General features: G+C 40.5%; 1 protein-coding gene across 5 annotated transcripts in view; it reads right to left on the minus strand.

Moving 5' to 3' along the window:
• Window positions 1–18,016, minus strand: part of LOC137632337 (pseudouridine-5'-phosphate glycosidase-like) — a 350,199-nt gene that overhangs the window by 151,111 nt on the left and 181,072 nt on the right. Inside the window, exon 10 of one of the 5 annotated variants that reach the window (XM_068364273.1) lies at window positions 4,748–5,176. The exons of the other annotated variants lie outside the window; for them this stretch is intronic. Coding sequence (XP_068220374.1) covers window positions 5,150–5,176 — 27 coding nt within the window. The 3' untranslated portion in view covers window positions 4,748–5,149. Of the gene's footprint in view, window positions 1–4,747; window positions 5,177–18,016 lie in introns of those variants that run through there. 5 annotated transcript variants of the gene reach the window in all.

Below are 18,016 nucleotides of genomic sequence, written 5' to 3' on the forward strand. Positions count from 1 at the left end.
TGAAATCATGTAACAAAATAATCAATTACTAAGAAACATTACATTCATAAAGAAGTAACACAAAAATGCAAAGCCAAAAGAAACAAAGGTCTGCCTTGTTAGAGCAAAGCTTAAGAAAAAAAATCTTCCCAAGTATATACTTACTAGAATAATCCTGAAAAAAAAAAACTTGCTCTTATAAAATGAAAGATTAAAGCTAACACTAATTTGTTATTTCCAGCCTTTGACTTAGCTACATCCTAAGGAGTTACTTTTGGCAGTTATGAGCTTATCATGAGTTGGTCATAACATTTTTGTCGAAGGTCAGAAGGCCATTAAGTTTTTGATTCAGGATACATTTCAGGCATAACCTACCCTGGTTCAAATCCTATCCCAACTCCTGAAGTGGTAGCTAGTGATTAGAGGGTACCAATCAGTAAGGGTTTTGATGGTAGACAGTCCATGCCAGATTCGACATCCTCTCCTAGAGCCTTGAATCCTTTATTTACTTTAGACCCTTCAGCTGATAAACCCTTGCCCTCCTGCATTTCTAGCCAGTCTTTTAGACTGCTAGAATTCGTTAGGCAGAGGACTGAGATGGTAGCCTGGATGCTTATATCCACTCTCTTGTTAATATAAGTGTCTCTATGCAACCACTCTTCCCTTTCTTGATAAGAGGGTAACCTAGATATTTTGATGATATAACTTTTACGCAAAAACGTTACCCTTTGAAATAATGTTCAAGATTAACTATAACTGTGAAATTGCTTCATGTTTAAATTCCTGAGCTCGTTGTTCGCTTGTAAGCTTGCCCACTGGCTCATCACAGGTTCTATTTCTTTGAATCTCCAGGAGCTTCACTTAATTAATATTTGTCTGTAAAATCTGCTAAAAATTTAATGTTTCCATTTTTTTCTCTTCAATAAACACAAGTCCTAGTTTACAAACTAACATTCTAAATGTAAGTGGTAATTGACTCGCCAGTCTCATTACCTCTTCAGTTTCTCAGTTGTATTGGTACCGATTGAACCTTCTCTCATTTTTTTCCCTTGTACTGTGCACTGATATGTATTACCCAGGTTTTCTTAACAATCACAGAATGAAGTTTGCACGGGAATTGTTTCTGGAGTTTTTTATCCACATTCTGTGTGTCTTGTGTCAAGGGCAATACTGTTATCTTAATATCCAGTGTGATAAGTGAAATTCCCTCATGGTACCTCTCATGGGAAAGTATGTTTGAATGGCTGCCAATCAAGTAAACAGCGCAAACATTTAAGAAAGCTTTTTGTTAGTTCAGGCACAAATTTAGGGAAGGCGAGGCTAGTTCAATATGGTGGGGATGATTAATAAAATGACACACCTCCACCTTTAGACAATTCACAAAACCTGCCAACTTTCAATAGTATTAATCTGCATAAGCTCTTCGACAGTGTTACCTTCCTTTGATAAAGTTCAAAAATCTAGTGGATCATCTCTTAAAACAACTGACCACCTTGTTACCAAGTCTAGTGATTATACTGTTTATTTCAGTAAGGATTCTGAAAGTTCACTGCACATTACAGATTCAAAAGACTCTCACTAGACCTTGAATTATTTAATTACTTCAGATCTTTCTCCTGCTAAGCCCTTGCACGCAATAATCCTGGTCACTCTGTAAGACAACTAGACTACGAGGAAGAGAACTAAGTGAGTAGTCTGAATCATAAAATTCCTTCCCTCACTAATGAAGACACTCCTAAATTATATCATATTATATAGGTGGATGGTGTGGCATATACAGGTATGATTCCCTTAAATCTTTTTGGGGCAATCTTGGTCACTAGCTCATCATGAGTAAATTCAATTGGAATAAATGCAGCACTATAAGATGTGAATAATATAGTAGATTATTTACATTCAGTGGAGAATTATATAAGCAAAAAATTCTAATTCACAAATAATACATCATTATTATTCGGGAAGTGATGTTACATGTAGGATATGCCTTTCATCCACGAGCCTATGCTGAGGTACACCATATATTATATTTCTGTAGTCGCCATGGTGCCCATTAACAACTACTCTCTGCAATCTCTTACTTGAAATTTCAATAATGATGTTACAAAAAGACCCACCTATATCACTGTTCAAGTTTGAAAACAAGGGCCTCATGATTAATAGTCAAAGGCAGATCTAAACTAACATGCAAAAAATTAAAGACAAATTAGGAGCAAAAAAATCAGCTGTCTGTATTAAAAAAAAAGGAAAATGCCACTTAGGTTTGCACCTTCATAAGCATCCAAGTCCAGTCAGGGTTCTAAACCCTTGGCAATATAACATCTTGCTTTTCCAACTAGGGTTGTAGCTTAGCTAATAATAATAATAATAATAATAATAATAATAATAATAATAATAATAATAATAATGGGACCAAAAAGCTAAACTAGTTAGTTAAGCCTCATGAAAACAGGCATGAAGAGGTTCAAGATTCTCATTACTCTGCTTACTGTCACACACACTTTGGACAGTGAGTGACAAAGCTATCTGTTTTAAGTAAAGGAAGAAATGCTTAGTCTACACCAAATGATGCATATTTTAGGGTATCCCACTGTTTTTGCTACTGGCTTGTGCCAGAAAGGGGTTTCTTTTATGGTCAAATTGTATTCCTTTTTAGTTGAAGCATAAACTCTTTGAGCAATAGCTCTTAGCTGAGCATAGTTATTCCAAGTCAAATCTAATCTGTTACCTTTCCAAAAATTATAAGCTTACTGGTTCGCCATATACTTTTGTCTATAATCATCATTGAACCAGGATTTGTCTTTCACTCTACTTCAATTCCTGAGAAGGGATGTGCCTATCAAATATGTTGACCATATTTTTATTCAAGAGAACAATGGGCTCTACACCTTCATACTGTACAATATTGATCAATTCAAAGGCATAACATCACACAAAATTCCATTCCAGTCAGCTTGATATTTTAAATACAGTATATTTTGAAAGAGTATGACACATTAGGGCCAGACCACTTAATTACTATTGAAACCAAGGCATAATCAGACAGCCCAACTAGAGAACCAACCTTGCTTGTCTATTGGGAAATTCAGTGTACCGGTATACCAGGTCCAAGTAATCATCAAATGTAAGATTTGCTCACAGCCTGATTTAGAGGCAATGTCCAAAGCTCTTAAACCCCGGCAATCAGTGGGAGAAACAGAATTTAACCACTCCATATGGTGAGCATTGAAATCACCCACAATCATAAAAGAAGCCTTTCTATCCTTTTCTTGTATCTTGGTCGTAGTGGGAAGAAGAACACAAATTAATGTTATGCCTGCCACAAACCTTTGTGACAAGAATATCATGACATCTACATTCATAGTAGGACTTATGAGAAGCAGGGTACCCAGTCCCAATATGAACAACCATAACACTTAATCTAAGAATGGCATCCTGTTTCATAATTACTTGCTTATTAAAACCTGGAATAAAGCAGCTCATATGAGTGTAGCATTTGAAAAATCAAGGTTTCTGAGCACAATAGAATATCATACTGTCGGGAGACAACTGTTAAGGTTTCTAATATTGCCGTGTAGTCCACAAATATTGCAATACACTAGACGACACCGCCAATGTATAGGGTGTACTCATCTTAGATTTTGCTCAATACCTCCATCAGAACATTTCTCTCTCCTGGAACAAACCAAGTTAGTTGAATGATAATCCTGACTCCCACCCAGGGAAGTTCCTATACTAACAGAATACCCCTTTCCGACTCCCTTTCCCTTCTTGTATCGTAATGTACGTTAGCAGCATAAAGTACCTCATTCCTGGACAGTCGTGACTTCTTTGCATCTAGTCTACTGTTGCAAAACTTAATACATTTTACAAACACTAATTGAGAATTATATTTAATACCATAATGCTAGGTTTTATCTGGCCTGCATAAACCTCCCTTTACTTCAATCAGAATATGATAACATACCTTCTGTATATTTAGTAAATCCCACAATGATAATGGTACTATATGTACATATTCTTTTAATCACTAATTGGCTAGGCTGTGGAAAATGGTTGTTACCCAGCCAGCAACAAGAAGCAAACTAAGATAGTTATAAACAAATGCTAACTACTAAACCTGGTGGTGAAAAGGTGATCATATAAAGGTTAATTAAAATCCCCCCCAAAATTTATCTTTTCAACTTTTTCTTGCCATCAAGGTCAAGTTGCGTGTAGCATAAGAAACTTGGGAAATAACCATTGAATAAATCTCCAAACACTTCATACCTTGGCTATCTACAGCTTCCTCACCCCATTGTAGTTCATTAAAAATATTTATCAAAAAGAGCAAGCAGTTCCTGCAGAAACAAGAAATGGAAGATTACCAATGTTTATAAGTATCAAATATTGTGCTAAAGTGGGAATAGCAATCTCCTTAATTAATTGACAGGCATAGAGAGAGCAGATGTTGCAATACACATATGAAGAGCCAGTGAACATGATATAATAGGGAATAATGAGAGAAAAAAATTGACTGACAGGCAAATGGATTCTTGATTTCTGACATATCTTTATGCAGCTTAACATTTAAATAGTTTACAGACACTCTAGTGCTGCACCCAGATATGACATGATCAACTTCTTTAATGTACTCAGTAGCACACCATTGAAACCAGTCAAAGATCCCCCATGTACACTTTATATTTGAACCCCTGCAAGTTTAGTCTTCTGAAAAAATCTCCTATACCATTGAAATAAGAGATCCAATTCCTTATTGTTCAAAGGTCTCTCTTGACTTGTAATCAACACTAGCTACACCTTTGTCCATCTTAAAACTCACACCACCTCACCTCACCTGACAAAATCCTTCCAAATGGTCATGCCATAGAGAAATTTTGTGTAATTGCAAAAATCTTCTCTCTATATTTTCCTCAACAAAGGACTCAGGTATCAACAATGTAATGGTGCACATCTTTTACTACCATATCAGATAAAGCACAAGACCCTCTTTTGCCTTGTCCAGATCATCAGCTTGATGAGAGGGGTGACGTTCAAAAGAAAAGACATCTTCATATTCTCGCATCAGTATCTTGCCCCTATATACGTAAATAAGAGCCTCTCAATCATCATCATGCTTTGGAATGCTTAATGGGGATCTTAGTGGCAGCCAAAGATAATAAAAATTTCCCAGTCACAAAAGCACCTTTCTTCTGAAAAACTGTAGAGATTGTTGATTTAGTAATTCCTGGTTAATCAACAATAAGGCACTTCTAGTAGCACGTCATTCATCACTAACTTCCAAATATTGAGGTGACATTTACAGATAAAGTCTTGCACTCTCTCTCTCACATAGCAAAAGGATTCTCCACATTCACTTAGATTATACTTTCAGATAATATTCAATATTAACTGCAATGAGAAACAATAGTACTACATATAAGCGAGTACAGTGTAGGAAGATCTGAATGCAAAGGATAATCAGAATTATGAACAATCTTATGCAACATGTATAAAAGACCAACTGAACAACAGTGCCAAAGATTAATACACATCAGGAATAACAAATACTTGTCACAATGTCAATTCCATCTTGGCACATAAATTTATCGCTCAAACCTTAGGGCCTTTTTGGAGATGTCTTACTGAAATCATTTTAGGGCAAAACAATTTGCAGAATAAATTTCCTTCTCATTGATATACAGTTTTACAGTGTAAAAAAATTCATATGCATAAATAAAAAAGAAAAAAAAATATTACTGTCATTAAAATATGTCATTTACAGTAGAGCTAAAGGAAGTGCAAATCTCTGATTATTGAACACATCTTAGGGATTCAAAGAGTTAAACAATTGAAGGGTCAAGATAACATCTTATTTCCCATTGCCTATTTCTAAATAGCAGTGTTAACAATTCCAGATTGCAACTCCACTTTAAATCCATGCTTAAAGAGGACTAAAACTAAAGACAACTTAGTAGCACATAGATGAATCAACTCAAACCCAAAATAATATAAAAGTTTTCTGAAGGAACAGAAAATTACAGAAATCCTAATCTTTAGCAAAATAATTCTTACTGTAATTCAATACTTACCAAGGACTCAGAGTGCTCATCAATATCAAACTAGAAAAAAACATCTTCCTCAAACCCAGAATTCTTATAAAAATAAATTTGTCACTTCTTTACTCACACTAGTTGTTAATTTTGCTTCTCCAAAATCTTGGTTTATCAACAACTACCCCTAAAATTTTAAATATATCCTGTTTTCTTTCATTTCAGTACACACATGCCTCTAGTAAAGTAATGACACACACTACCGGTTAATGGTAAAAAGCAAAGCACCTGAAGCTCTTTGATATTTTAGTCTTGAAGTCAAAACTATTCCAGCTCACACATCAAAAGTCAGCGAGGAGAGTGGGTATGTATATGAACACCAGGCGAGTAAAATAAATATAGAAAAAAAAATTAAAATCAATTTCTATGAACCTTCTTTGATATTAATGGTGCTGACTCCCACACTGATGGAGGTAGGGTATCAGCGAAAAAATAAGATCGGTAATTTAGAGAATAAGACAAATTTGTATATTTCCCTAACTAATACAAACCTGGAGTTATTTACATGGATTATCTTTCAGCGTGGCTGGAAGGTAGCCATTAGATTTTAATTGCAAGGTGGTAACCTTGCCTAACTGCTTGAGCGGGTAGACTGGGGGGTACCCAGCCACCTCTATATATACTCTCACAGCAGTGAGAGACGTTACTTTTGATTACAAGCAGGACTTCTGCAGGACAGGTGATGGCAGACCAATTTATATAAATAACTCTAGGTTTGTATTCGTTGGGGAAAAATGGAAATTATTTCCAAATTTGTCTTTCATTCCCATACTAACAAACTTTCCATTATTTATGTGGATGACTCACTCTTAGGTGGGTTGAAGTCCTAGAACTGGCATGGACATTGACCCGGTTTCACCTAGTACAGTATATGACTGATCTAGGGAAAACTTTCACACCTCACTGAAATACACAAAGTGAGTATACTCACAGCCTGTGCAATGCAGTGTAATAGAAGTTTTTAATTTATATGAGCACCTGAGTTTATATAGGAAAAACAAGATGCATCCCATTGCTCCTTTGTAGAAAGCAATGGGCACGTGGACAGTATAACAATTTTATAACTTACACTAGGCTACACAAGAGAAGTGATAATTACCTGCAGAGGTTTAAGTCAGGATGCAGAAGGACCCATGGTGCTGTACCCCCAAGGGAGGGGATGATGAAGAAAGGAGAGCCAGACATTCTTCTCCTTCATCCCCGAGAAAAAAAAGAGGGTAAGAAACTTGGGCAGGTCCTGGATGGACTGGACAAGGAACTGACCTAGATCTAGGTGAGGGTACTAAACGCACACGCGTGGGAGCTGGGCTATTCAACAAAGTCTCGGAGGCCTCGCCGGGTTGACGAGGCAAGCATTATAGCTGAGGAGCAGGCTGAAGAAGACGAGCAGAAGGGTGGAACTCCTCAGGACAATCAGGAAAGTGATGATCGTGAGCTAATGGCGAGATACGAGCTAGCAAGTTCTGGCAAGAAGGATGGTCCTCGTCTGCGGCAATTGTGAGCTGGACAGCGATGGTGAACTAGTGCGTAGCTCCTGAAAGACAAACTGTGATCGTGAGTTGGTGAGTGACGATCACAAGCTGTCGAGAGAGAATCAGGCGTTGGAAGTGATGATCGCGAGCTGGTGAGTGACAATCATGAGAGGGACGATCATGAGAGGGACAATCATGAGAGGGAGAGTGACGGTCACGAGCTGATGAACGACAAAAAGACGAACTATGAGGAGTCAGCAAGTGGCGATGATGAGGAGCAGATGAGTGACGATTGCGAACAAGCAAACAGCGAGGAGCTGACAAATGACAGTCACGAGGGGACGTGATGATCACGAGGTGACGAGTGACAATCTCAAGGAGACAAGGGACAATCACGAGGTGACGAGACAAGCAGATGACAAATAACGAGCGGCTGGCAAGTGACGAATCTGGAGAGTGACAACCATGAACAAGCAAGTGACGACTACGAGCAAGAGGGTGGCCATCACCAGGTGGGGAATGGCGATCACGAACTGAAGAGTGGTGATCAAACGATGGCAAGTGACGATTAAAAACAGGAGTGTCTACAAGATTGTCAGTCTCTAGGATTTTTTCGGTAGTCTCTTTTGACGAAGGAGAACATCTAGAAGGGCAGCAAGGACTACATTCCCGTGACGATGAGGAGTAGTGATTCTTATGGTGGTGAGGGCTCCTGTCGTCAACAGCATCCCGGCAAGGACGTGGAGAAGGGAAGCATCGTCGATGAAGAGATTCCTTAGCAGGGGAGGCAAGCTCCGAAGGGCTGGATGTCTGTGGAGAGCCAGGGCAACATCTGGAAGGTCTCTGCAATGGAGTATCAGGGGAGGACCTTACTCAGTAACGAGAGAGGCGAACCCCCACAACAGAAGCATGCCTCGAGCTTTGTTCCCAACCCCGAATGCTGAGAAGACTCAGCAGGGGGGTAGAACGCAGCAGTAGCAGGAGATGGCAAAAGAACAACAACGTCGGCAACAAGGACGGAAGACACTCAAGAGGCTTGAAGCTCAGCAGTCCTCGGCAAAAGGGCTTCAACCTCTGGGGAGGCCGGAGTCCTTCTCCTCTCAGCTGAAGAGGCTCCATCAGCTCCTCTCAGATGAAGAGGCTCCATCAGCGCCTTCTTCGAAGGGGGACCAGTCGCACCCAAAGAAAGCCAGATCTACAAAACATCAGAAAGAGAGGATTCCCCCAAAGGGAAGGGGCAGAGCTGCTTCTCTAGGGGGGTCACAACAATATTCCTCAAACACCAGGGTTTTCCTGGTATTAATTGGTCTACACTCCTGTTTGACCATTCTCCAGAAGAGACAGATCAAGCAGGGGCTTAGGGAAGAGATTGGGGGGTCAAGGAAAAAGTCCAAGGTTTCTTTGATTTCGAGGAAGATCCTGAGGGCGATGAACCTCTTTTGTCTTCTTGCGCCACCACCCAATTCGCTCCCGCTGGGAGGAAGACCACTACCAGCATTTATTGCAGGAGTTATCTTGATCACAGCGCCATCCTCAGCAGGCTGGACACAACGAATGGGGGTTGGTCTCAGCAGAGAACATGCAGGTCCCGCAGGAGCATTTTTCAGGTCCCGGACAGGTCTGCATGATGGACAGCAAGGACAAACAACAAGCACACCCGTGAAAGAAAAAGCAAAAAAGAATTAATCAAAATGGCAAATCAAAACAGTTGAAGAGGTGAAGAGCGGTAACATCCATTCTCGGCTGAGCCACAAGCTAAAGTGACAAGACAACACTAGTGTGTGAGTGAATACTCTCCTTAATTTCTGCCATTGTCAGTGGGTCATCCTCCTTCTCCTCCTCCTCCCTGCTACTGTTCCTGACCTTTGCTCAGTTGCATGGCCTCCAACTCCTTCAGGTCGCTCGTCGTAAGTTACTTTCAGAGCTCCTCAGTAAGCTCATTATTATCGTTCTCGTCGACTTCCAAACCCATGGACATCCCAAGTCTAACGACCTCAGCAACCTCAGATTGAACAACAGGTTCAGGATCATCAACTTTTTCACCATCGGCTTCAATTTGGCCTACATGTAAGCCCTCATGCAGAGACAGTATCAAGCCACAGCTTCCACACATAGTTCAAGGTGCGCCTCGAAACCACCTGCCAAGCTGTATTGATGAGTGAGATAAATCACATCAAAACGCTCCTTCCAAAATACCCGCAGGGAGAGGTTTGTGCTATCAGTGATTTTAAAACATCTCTTGAAGAGATATTTCGTGTTGAGGTTCCTAAAGTTTTAAATCCTTTGATGGTCCATGGGCTGAAGGAGAGGGGTGGTTTTAGGCAGAAGATAAGAAACCTTGACAAACAAATACTCCACAAGGATATCTTCCTCGAGGATAGGAGGGTGAGAAGGGGCATTGTTCAACACCAGTGGGCAATTCAGGAGGAGGCACTTCACTTCCAAATATTTTTTCAGTTGGGCCAAAAGAAAGCTTTACCCACTCAGTGAACAAGGTTCTTGTTACCCAGGCTTTCACATTAGACCTCCATATCACCCGAAGCTTCTCCTTGGGCACTTTCGGGGCTTTGAAAGCTCGAGGAGTCTCCGAGTGATACACCAGCAGGGGCTTCACCTTATAATCCTCACTGTCATTTGCAGAGAGTGCAAGGTTAAGCCTGTAATTCATAGGCTTAGGTCTGAGTAGCTTCTTTACTTTCGCCGTGATGTAAGTCCGACGAGGCATTTTCTTCCAAAAAAAAAACCGTTTCGTCACGTTAAGACTTACTGGGGACTCTAGCCTTCCTGGTGAGTCAACTCATCGAACGTCTTAACAAAGAACGCCAAACTATCTCTTAAATTTTTCAACACCACCCCCGAGAAGCCTTGAACTCTGAGGGTGCCTGCTTCAAAGTCCTTTCTCCTGCATCATCTTCGGCTTGAGCGCACACAAAATCACCGAAAAAGGAGCTGTCATTCTGGCAGATTATCGTCTCGCTGATCATGTCTCCAGCCATTTCTTTGTCCGTAATTCAAATAAGCAGCAGTTTTTCCATCTCATCATGGATGTGGCTCCTCTAGCAGGGGAACCCATCAAGCCCTTAAGCGGTGTTGCTTGTTTGATGGCTTCCTTCTTTTTAAAGACGGTTCCTATCGTAGACGGATTTCTGCCATATTCCTTAGCGATCACACTCAACGGCCTGCCAACCTCGCACTTCTTGATAATCTCAAGCTTCGTCTCTGTAGAAAGCATCCTCCTCTTCTTTCCCTGCAGATCACCAACTTTCTTGGGACCCAAGGCTAAAAACGTACGAGTTAAATAACGCAACACTATACAGTTCATTACGTAAAAGCAGGAAAGCGAAATCGCAAGCAAAAATTCAATGTTAACAATAGCACTGCCAAATGAAATGAGAGAGAGACGCCACTCTGTAGATTCATGAGATAGACGCTAACAATAGGAGAGCAGGATTGTATAGCGGCAACTAGCATCAGATTAAGGAGATAACCAATGGGAGCGCGGGAGGATGGTAGTGAGTTTATGGCTGACGGCACACAAATTTTAAAATTAGTCTCGTCGGTCAGACAAATCTCCTACCGTACCTCGTTTCATAGCATGAAACATTTTTCACAATATCAGTTGTAAAAACCTTTGCATCTCATTTTGCAGCATGAAAAATTTGTATGCAGAAGCTTCCCTACCAAGAGGGATCCCTACCTCACTTATAAGTCTTATTGCTAAAAATTAGAATAGCGCCAACGTTATCCCTGCGTGTCGTAAGAGGCGACTAAAAGGGACGGGACGAGGGGGCTGGGAACCACCTCTCCTGTAAAAAATTCCTGCGAGACATCGACAAGGAGATGGAGCTGGGGGGAGAGTGACTGCTCCCCGCACTCTAGTTTTGGGGTGTTTAAATGTGCGTGGATGTAGTACGATAGAGAGTAAAAGATGTGAGATTGGAAGTATGTTTAGAAGTAGAAGGATGGATGTATTGGCCTTGTGTGAGACAAAGATGAAAGGAAAGGGTGAAGTGATGTTTGGTGAAATGTCTGGTAGAGTGTCTGGGATTGAAAGGGGAAGAGCGAGAAAGGGTGTGGCGTTATTGCTGAGTGAATGGATGACAGGTAAAGTAGTGGAATGGAAGGAGATATCATCTAGGTTAATGTGGGTAAGGGTTAGGTTGGGTAGGGAATGTTGGGCGTTTGTCAGTGCGTATGGGCCAGGTAGTGAGAAAAGTGAAGAAGAACGGAATGAGTTCTGGAATGATTTAACTAGGTGTGTAGAAGGACTGGGTAGAAGGAATTATGTAGTTGTTATGGGTGACTTAAATGCTAGAGTGGGCGCTGGAGAGGTAGAAGGTGTCATTGGTAAGTATGGCGTACCAGGTGAAAATGAGAGTGGTGAGAGACTGGTAGACATGTGTGTTGAACAAGAGATGGTAATAAGTGCTAGCTTCTTTAAAAAGAAAGATAAAAATAAGTATACATGGTTAAGAGTGGCAAATGGAAGAGTAGTAGAAAGGGCATTAATGGATTATGTGTTGGTAACTAAAAGAATGTTTGGAAGATTGAAAGACGTGCACGTGTTTAGGGGTATGGCTAACGGTATGTCTGATCATTTTTTGGTGGAAGGAAAATTAGTTGTAGCAAAAGAGTGGGGGAATAGAGTAGGTGGATGTAAAAGGGAGGTAGTGAGGATTGAAGAGCTAATAAAACCGGGGGTAAAAAGTAAATATCAGGAAAGGTTGAAAATGGCATATGATGAGGTGAGAGTAAGAGAAACTGGTAATTTAGAGGAGGAGTGGAAGTTAGTAAAAGAAAATTTTGTTGGGATTGCAAGTGATGTATGTGGCAAGAAGGTTGTTGGAGGCAGCATGAGGAAGGGCAGTGAATGGTGGAATGAAGGAGTGAAGGTGAAAGTGGAAGAGAAAAAGAGGGCTTTTGAAGAATGGCTGCAGAGTAATAGTATAGAGAAGTATGAAAAATATAGAGAGAAAAAGGTGGAAGTAAAGCGCAAGGTACGTGAGGCAAAGAGGGCAGCTGACCTGAGGTGGGGTCAGGGATTGGGTCAGTCATATGAAGAGAATAAGAAGAAGTTTTGGAAAGAAGTGAAGAGAGTAAGGAAGGCTGGCGCAAGAATTGAAGAGACAGTGAAAGATGGAAATGGAAGGTTGTTAAAAGGAGAGGAGGCAAGGAAAAGGTGGGCGGAATATTTTGAAAGTTTGCTGAATGTTGAGGATAATAGGGAGGCAGATATAATTGCTGTTCCAGGTGTTGAGGTGCCAGTGATGGGAGATGAGAATGAGAGAGAGATAAAAATAGATGAAGTGAGGAGAGCACTAGATGAAACGAGAGTAGGAAAAGCATCTGGTATGGACGGTGTGAAAGCTGAGATGTTGAAGGAAGGGGGTGTGACTGTACTTGAATGGTTGGTGAGATTGTTTAATATGTGTTTTGTGTTGTCAATGGTACCAGTAGATTGGGTTTGTGCATGTATTGTACCACTATATAATGGTAAGGGAGATGTGCATGAGTGTTGTAATTCAAGAGGTATTAGTTTGTTGAGTGTAGTTGGAAAAGTGTATGGTAGAGTATTGATTAATAGGATTAAGGATAAAACAGAGAATGCAATTTTGGAAGTACAGGGTGGTTTTAGAAGAGGTAGGGGTTGTATGAATCAGATTTTTACAGTTAGGCAGATATGCGAGAAATATTTAGCAAAAGGTAAGGAGGTGTATGTTGCGTTTATGGATCTGGAGAAAGCATATGATAAGAGTTGATAGGGAAGCAATGTGGAATGTGATGAGGTTATATGGAGTTGGTGGAAGGTTGTTGCAAGCAGTGAAAAGTTTATACAAAGGTAGTAAAGCATGTGTTAGAATAGGAAATGAAGTGAGTGATTGGTTTCCGGTGAGAGTGGGGCTGAGACAGGGATGTGTGATGTCGCCGTGGTTGTTTAACTTGTATGTTGATGGAGTGGTGAGAGAGGTGAATGCTCGAGTGCTTGGACGAGGATTAAAACTGGTAGGCGAGAATGACCATGAATGGGAGGTAAATCAGTTGTTGTTTGCGGATGATACTGTACTGGTAGCAGACACAGAAGAGAAGCTTGACCGACTAGTGACAGAATTTGGAAGGGTGTGTGAGAGAAGGAAGTTGAGAGTAAATGTGGGTAAGAGTAAGGTTATGAGATGTACGAGAAGGGAAGGTGGTGCAAGGTTGAATGTCATGTTGAATGGAGAGTTACTTGAGGAGGTGGATCAGTTTAAGTACTTGGGGTCTATTGTTGCAGCAAATGGTGGAGTGGAAGCAGATGTACGTCAGAGAGTGAATGAAGGTTGCCAAGTGTTGGGGGCAGTTAAGGGAGTAGTAAAAAATAGAGGGTTGGGCATGAATGTAAAGAGAGTTCTATATGAGAAAGTGATTGTACCAACTGTGATGTATGGATCGGAGTCGTGGGGAATGAAAGTGATGGAGAGACAGAAATTGAATGTGTTTGAGATGAAGTGTCTAAGGAGTATGGCTGGTGTATCTCGAGTAGATAGGGTTAGGAACGAAGTGGTGAGGGTGAGAACGGGTGTAAGAAATGAGTTAGTGGCTAGAGTGGATATGAATGTGTTGAGGTGGTTTGGCCATGTTGAGAGAATGGAAAATGGTTGTCTGCTAAAGAAGGTGATGAATGCAAGAGTTGATGGGAGAAGTACAAGAGGAAGGCCAAGGTTTGGGTGGATGGATGGTGTGAAGAAAGCTCTGGATGATAGGAGGATAGATGTGAGAGAGGCAAGAGAGCGTGCTAGAAATAGGAATGAATGGCGAGCGATTGTGACGCAGTTCCAGTAGGCCCTGCTGCTTCCTCCGGTGCCTTAGATGACCGCGGAGGTAGCAGCAGTAGGGGAGTCAGCATTATGAAGCTTCATCTGTGGTGGAAATGTGGGAGGTTGGCTGTGGCACCCTAGCAGTACCAGCTGAACTCGGTTGAGTCCCTGATTAGGCTGAAGGAACATAGAGAGTAGAGGTCCCCTTTTTGTTTTGTTTCAATGTTGGTGTCGGCTACCCCCCAAAATTGGGGGAAGTGCCTTGGTATATGGATGGATGGATAATCCCTATAAATAGCGGAAGGGTTAGTATTTAGTGTCGGAACAAAGGCAGGCTATTCCTAGTTCCCAAAAGCTTACGAGCTTGGAAACCAGTTCTAGATGTCTCAGCCCTTAACATGTTTACAGGTTCTAAAAGTTTTCAATAGAAACGCCCTCTACAGTTCTAGGAACAATCAAACAAAAAGATAAGTTATTCCTCGTTCCCAAAAGATGAGGAGATTGAAAACCAGTACTAGATGTCTCAGCCTTTAACAAGTTTACAGTTTATCAAAGTTTTTGATGGAAACAATCTCAACAGTTCAAGGAGCAATCAAACAAAAAGACAGGTTATTCCTAGTTCCCAAAAGCTCAGGAGCTTAGAAACCAGTTCTAGATGTCTCAGCCCTTAACAAATTTAGTTTCTCAAAGTTTTTTGATGGAAACAACCTCAACAGTTCTACGAGCAATAAAAGAAAAAGACAGGTTATTCCTCGTTCTCAAAAGTTTAGGAGCTTGGAAACCAATTCTAGATGTCTCAGCCCTTAACAAGTTTACAGTTTCTCAAAGTTTTTTATAGAAACGCCCTCTACAGTTCTAAGAACAATCAAACAAAAAGATAAGTTATTCCTCGTTCCCAAAAGCTAGGAGATAAGAAGCCAGTTCTAGACATCTCGGTCCTTAACAAGTTTACAGTTTAACAAAGTTTTGATGGGAACACCTTCAACAGTTCTATAAGCAATCAAACAAAAAGACAGGTTATTCCTAGTTCCCAAAAGCTATGGAGTTTGGAAACCAGTTCTAGATGTCTCAGCCCTTAACAAGTTTACAGTTTCTTGGATATTGCAAGGCTTGGCAAGTTTCCAGTTTCTCAAAGTTTTCGATGGAAACACCCTCAACAGTTCTAGGAGCAATAAAACAAAAAGACAGGTTATTCCTAGTTCCCAAAAGCTCAGGAAGTTGAAAACCAGTTCTAGACCACTCAGACCTTGATAAATTTACAGTTTCTCAAAGTATTTGATGAAAACACCCTCAACTGTTCTGGGAGCAATCAAAGAAAAAGATTGAATGAACTCTTAGATACATATTTTCCCATTAGGATTCATCTTGGTTCAAGGAAATTCCTTCCTCTTCTCAACAGATCAAAGGTTTATCAGTGCAAGTGCCTATGTTGCAGGCTCAGGAAAGGCTCCCCAGGACTTCACCAAAATGATGGCCCGACTTTTGGTAGGGTTATGGTTCTAGGACTGAGTACTATTGTACCTGGATGATTGGCTAATTTTAAGCAATTCATTTACGCAGATTCAAGTGCAACAAGTACAGTTACTTAGGTTGTTGAAACAAACTGTTTTAGAATTTCTAAGTAGACTGTTATTACACGTTCTAAAAGACGGTCTAAAAATACCACACATCGAAGATAATGGAGTGCCTATTTTGATTTTTACAAAGCTAAGAATCTTTTAAGGATAATATTGTTAAAGTTAAGTTTCTTTTTTATGACAATAAATTTCTAGTTCAGCCACTAAGGGATATAGATCCATGTTTAATTCTGTCCTCAAATATCTGGAATTAGATCTGTCTGTTTCATGTATTATAGCTGTTGAATTTAGAAGGTTTAATATTGAAAGGCCTCTGGTAGTAAGGTAAATTTTCTTGAATTTGGATGAGGTTTTACAGTAAAGCATTTAAAAGGGAAAAATTTTGACCCATTGGAAAATCTCTCTCTTTTAATTAAGGATACCACAACTAAAACACTCCATCTTGGCATTACCTTCAGATAAACACATATGTGAACTACTAGCACTGATTGTAAAATAAGCTTTAGGGAATAAGAGGATTTTGTCTCTTTTCACCTTCCATCCGAACCAAAATATATCTTAAAGCCAAGATTTTCTCACATCCTTTCTGTAAAACAGGATGAAGGCATTTCAGCAAATAATAGATTACCTTCTCCAATAAAAGCCTTGCAGTCTTATGTGGACATAACTACAGGTATCAGGAATTAGTGTTCCTAATTTGTTTTGTGGAATCAGGGTTGACCAATAATGTGATGTCATTCCTAGTTAAAAATTTGGTCCCAGAAGTTCACAGGGATTTAGATCCAACCGAATAAAAGTCTTGAAAGTGAAGGTACTGTACAAGTTATTAGGAGTGCAAGTAATTCCATTAACTTTTATAGAAATCTCTTTCTGAAAAGAGTTTTAGCAACAGTTCAATTGAGTACCAAGTTAGTTTTCCCCACACATTATCTTGAAGAATCCTGGTCTGCTCATGAAGACTTGCTGGGCTCTAGGTCCCATAGTGGAGGCAGAAAAGGTAGCCCAAGTAAATTTGGGTTTAGTTATTCTATAACTATGTTATCTATGAATATATAGAGTTGTATTTCAGTCTTGTATTTTGAATATCTTTAGTAGACAGTCTGGAATCCTGCATATCAAACAGTATTTTAGATAGTTTGTTGGAAGTAATCTAGACCAGGTTAGTAAATTTAACCTTAGTACAGTGATACCTCTGGATATGAAAGTTTCTGCTTACGAAAAATTCAGGATGCGAAAAGTAATTCCAAGATTTTTATGCCCCAGTATACGAATAAAATTTCAGGATAAGAAAACCTTACGAGATCCCAACTCTTCGCCGAGAGTAATTTTAAAAAGCGCTCCCCGCCAGACTTTGAACTTGGGTAGACTCACTCACAGCCTCCCGCTCACCCATTGGTTATCTCCCTACTCAGATGCTAGCTGACGCCATAAGATCCTGCTTTCCTATTGGTTGGCAACTATCCCAGCTTGCTTACGCACGGGCGTTCATCTCTCTCTCTCTCTCTCTTTTCGTTCCGACCGCGGTATCGTTAAGACATTGTGTGCTTTCGCTTGTTTGACGTAATGTTAATATACAGTACATTCGTACGCCACGTGTTATCGTTATTAAACACTCGTTACTGTGCCCTGTACTATATTAGTGTTTACTATACATAGTACTGTATATAACGTACGTTGTGTATTATATTACGTATTACTATAGCCATGGGTCCCAAGAATGTTGCCGAAGGAAAGAAGAAGACGATGATGCTCTCGATGGAGACGAAACTTGAAATTGTAAAAAAGTACGAGTCTGGCATGCGTTTAAGTGCGATCGCCAAGGAGTATGGCCGGAATCCATCTACGATAGGCACCATCCTGAAGCAGAAGGCGGCCATCAAAGCAGCGACACCTTCTAAGGGCGTCACTATTTTCTCCAACAAGAGAACCCACGTGCATGACGAGATGGAGAGGCTGCTTCTTGTGTGGATCAAGGACAAAGAGATCTCAGGAGACACCATCACTGAGACTACAATTTGCCAGAAGGCCTCCGCCATTTTCGGTGATCTCGTGCGTTCTCAGGCCGAAGAAGGGGCAGGAGAAGGAACATCCCAGCAGGAACCCCC

Source organism: Palaemon carinicauda, chromosome 41 (genome assembly GCF_036898095.1).
Source record: "Palaemon carinicauda isolate YSFRI2023 chromosome 41, ASM3689809v2, whole genome shotgun sequence".
In the NCBI taxonomy this organism is placed as follows: Eukaryota; Metazoa; Arthropoda; class Malacostraca; order Decapoda; family Palaemonidae; genus Palaemon; species Palaemon carinicauda.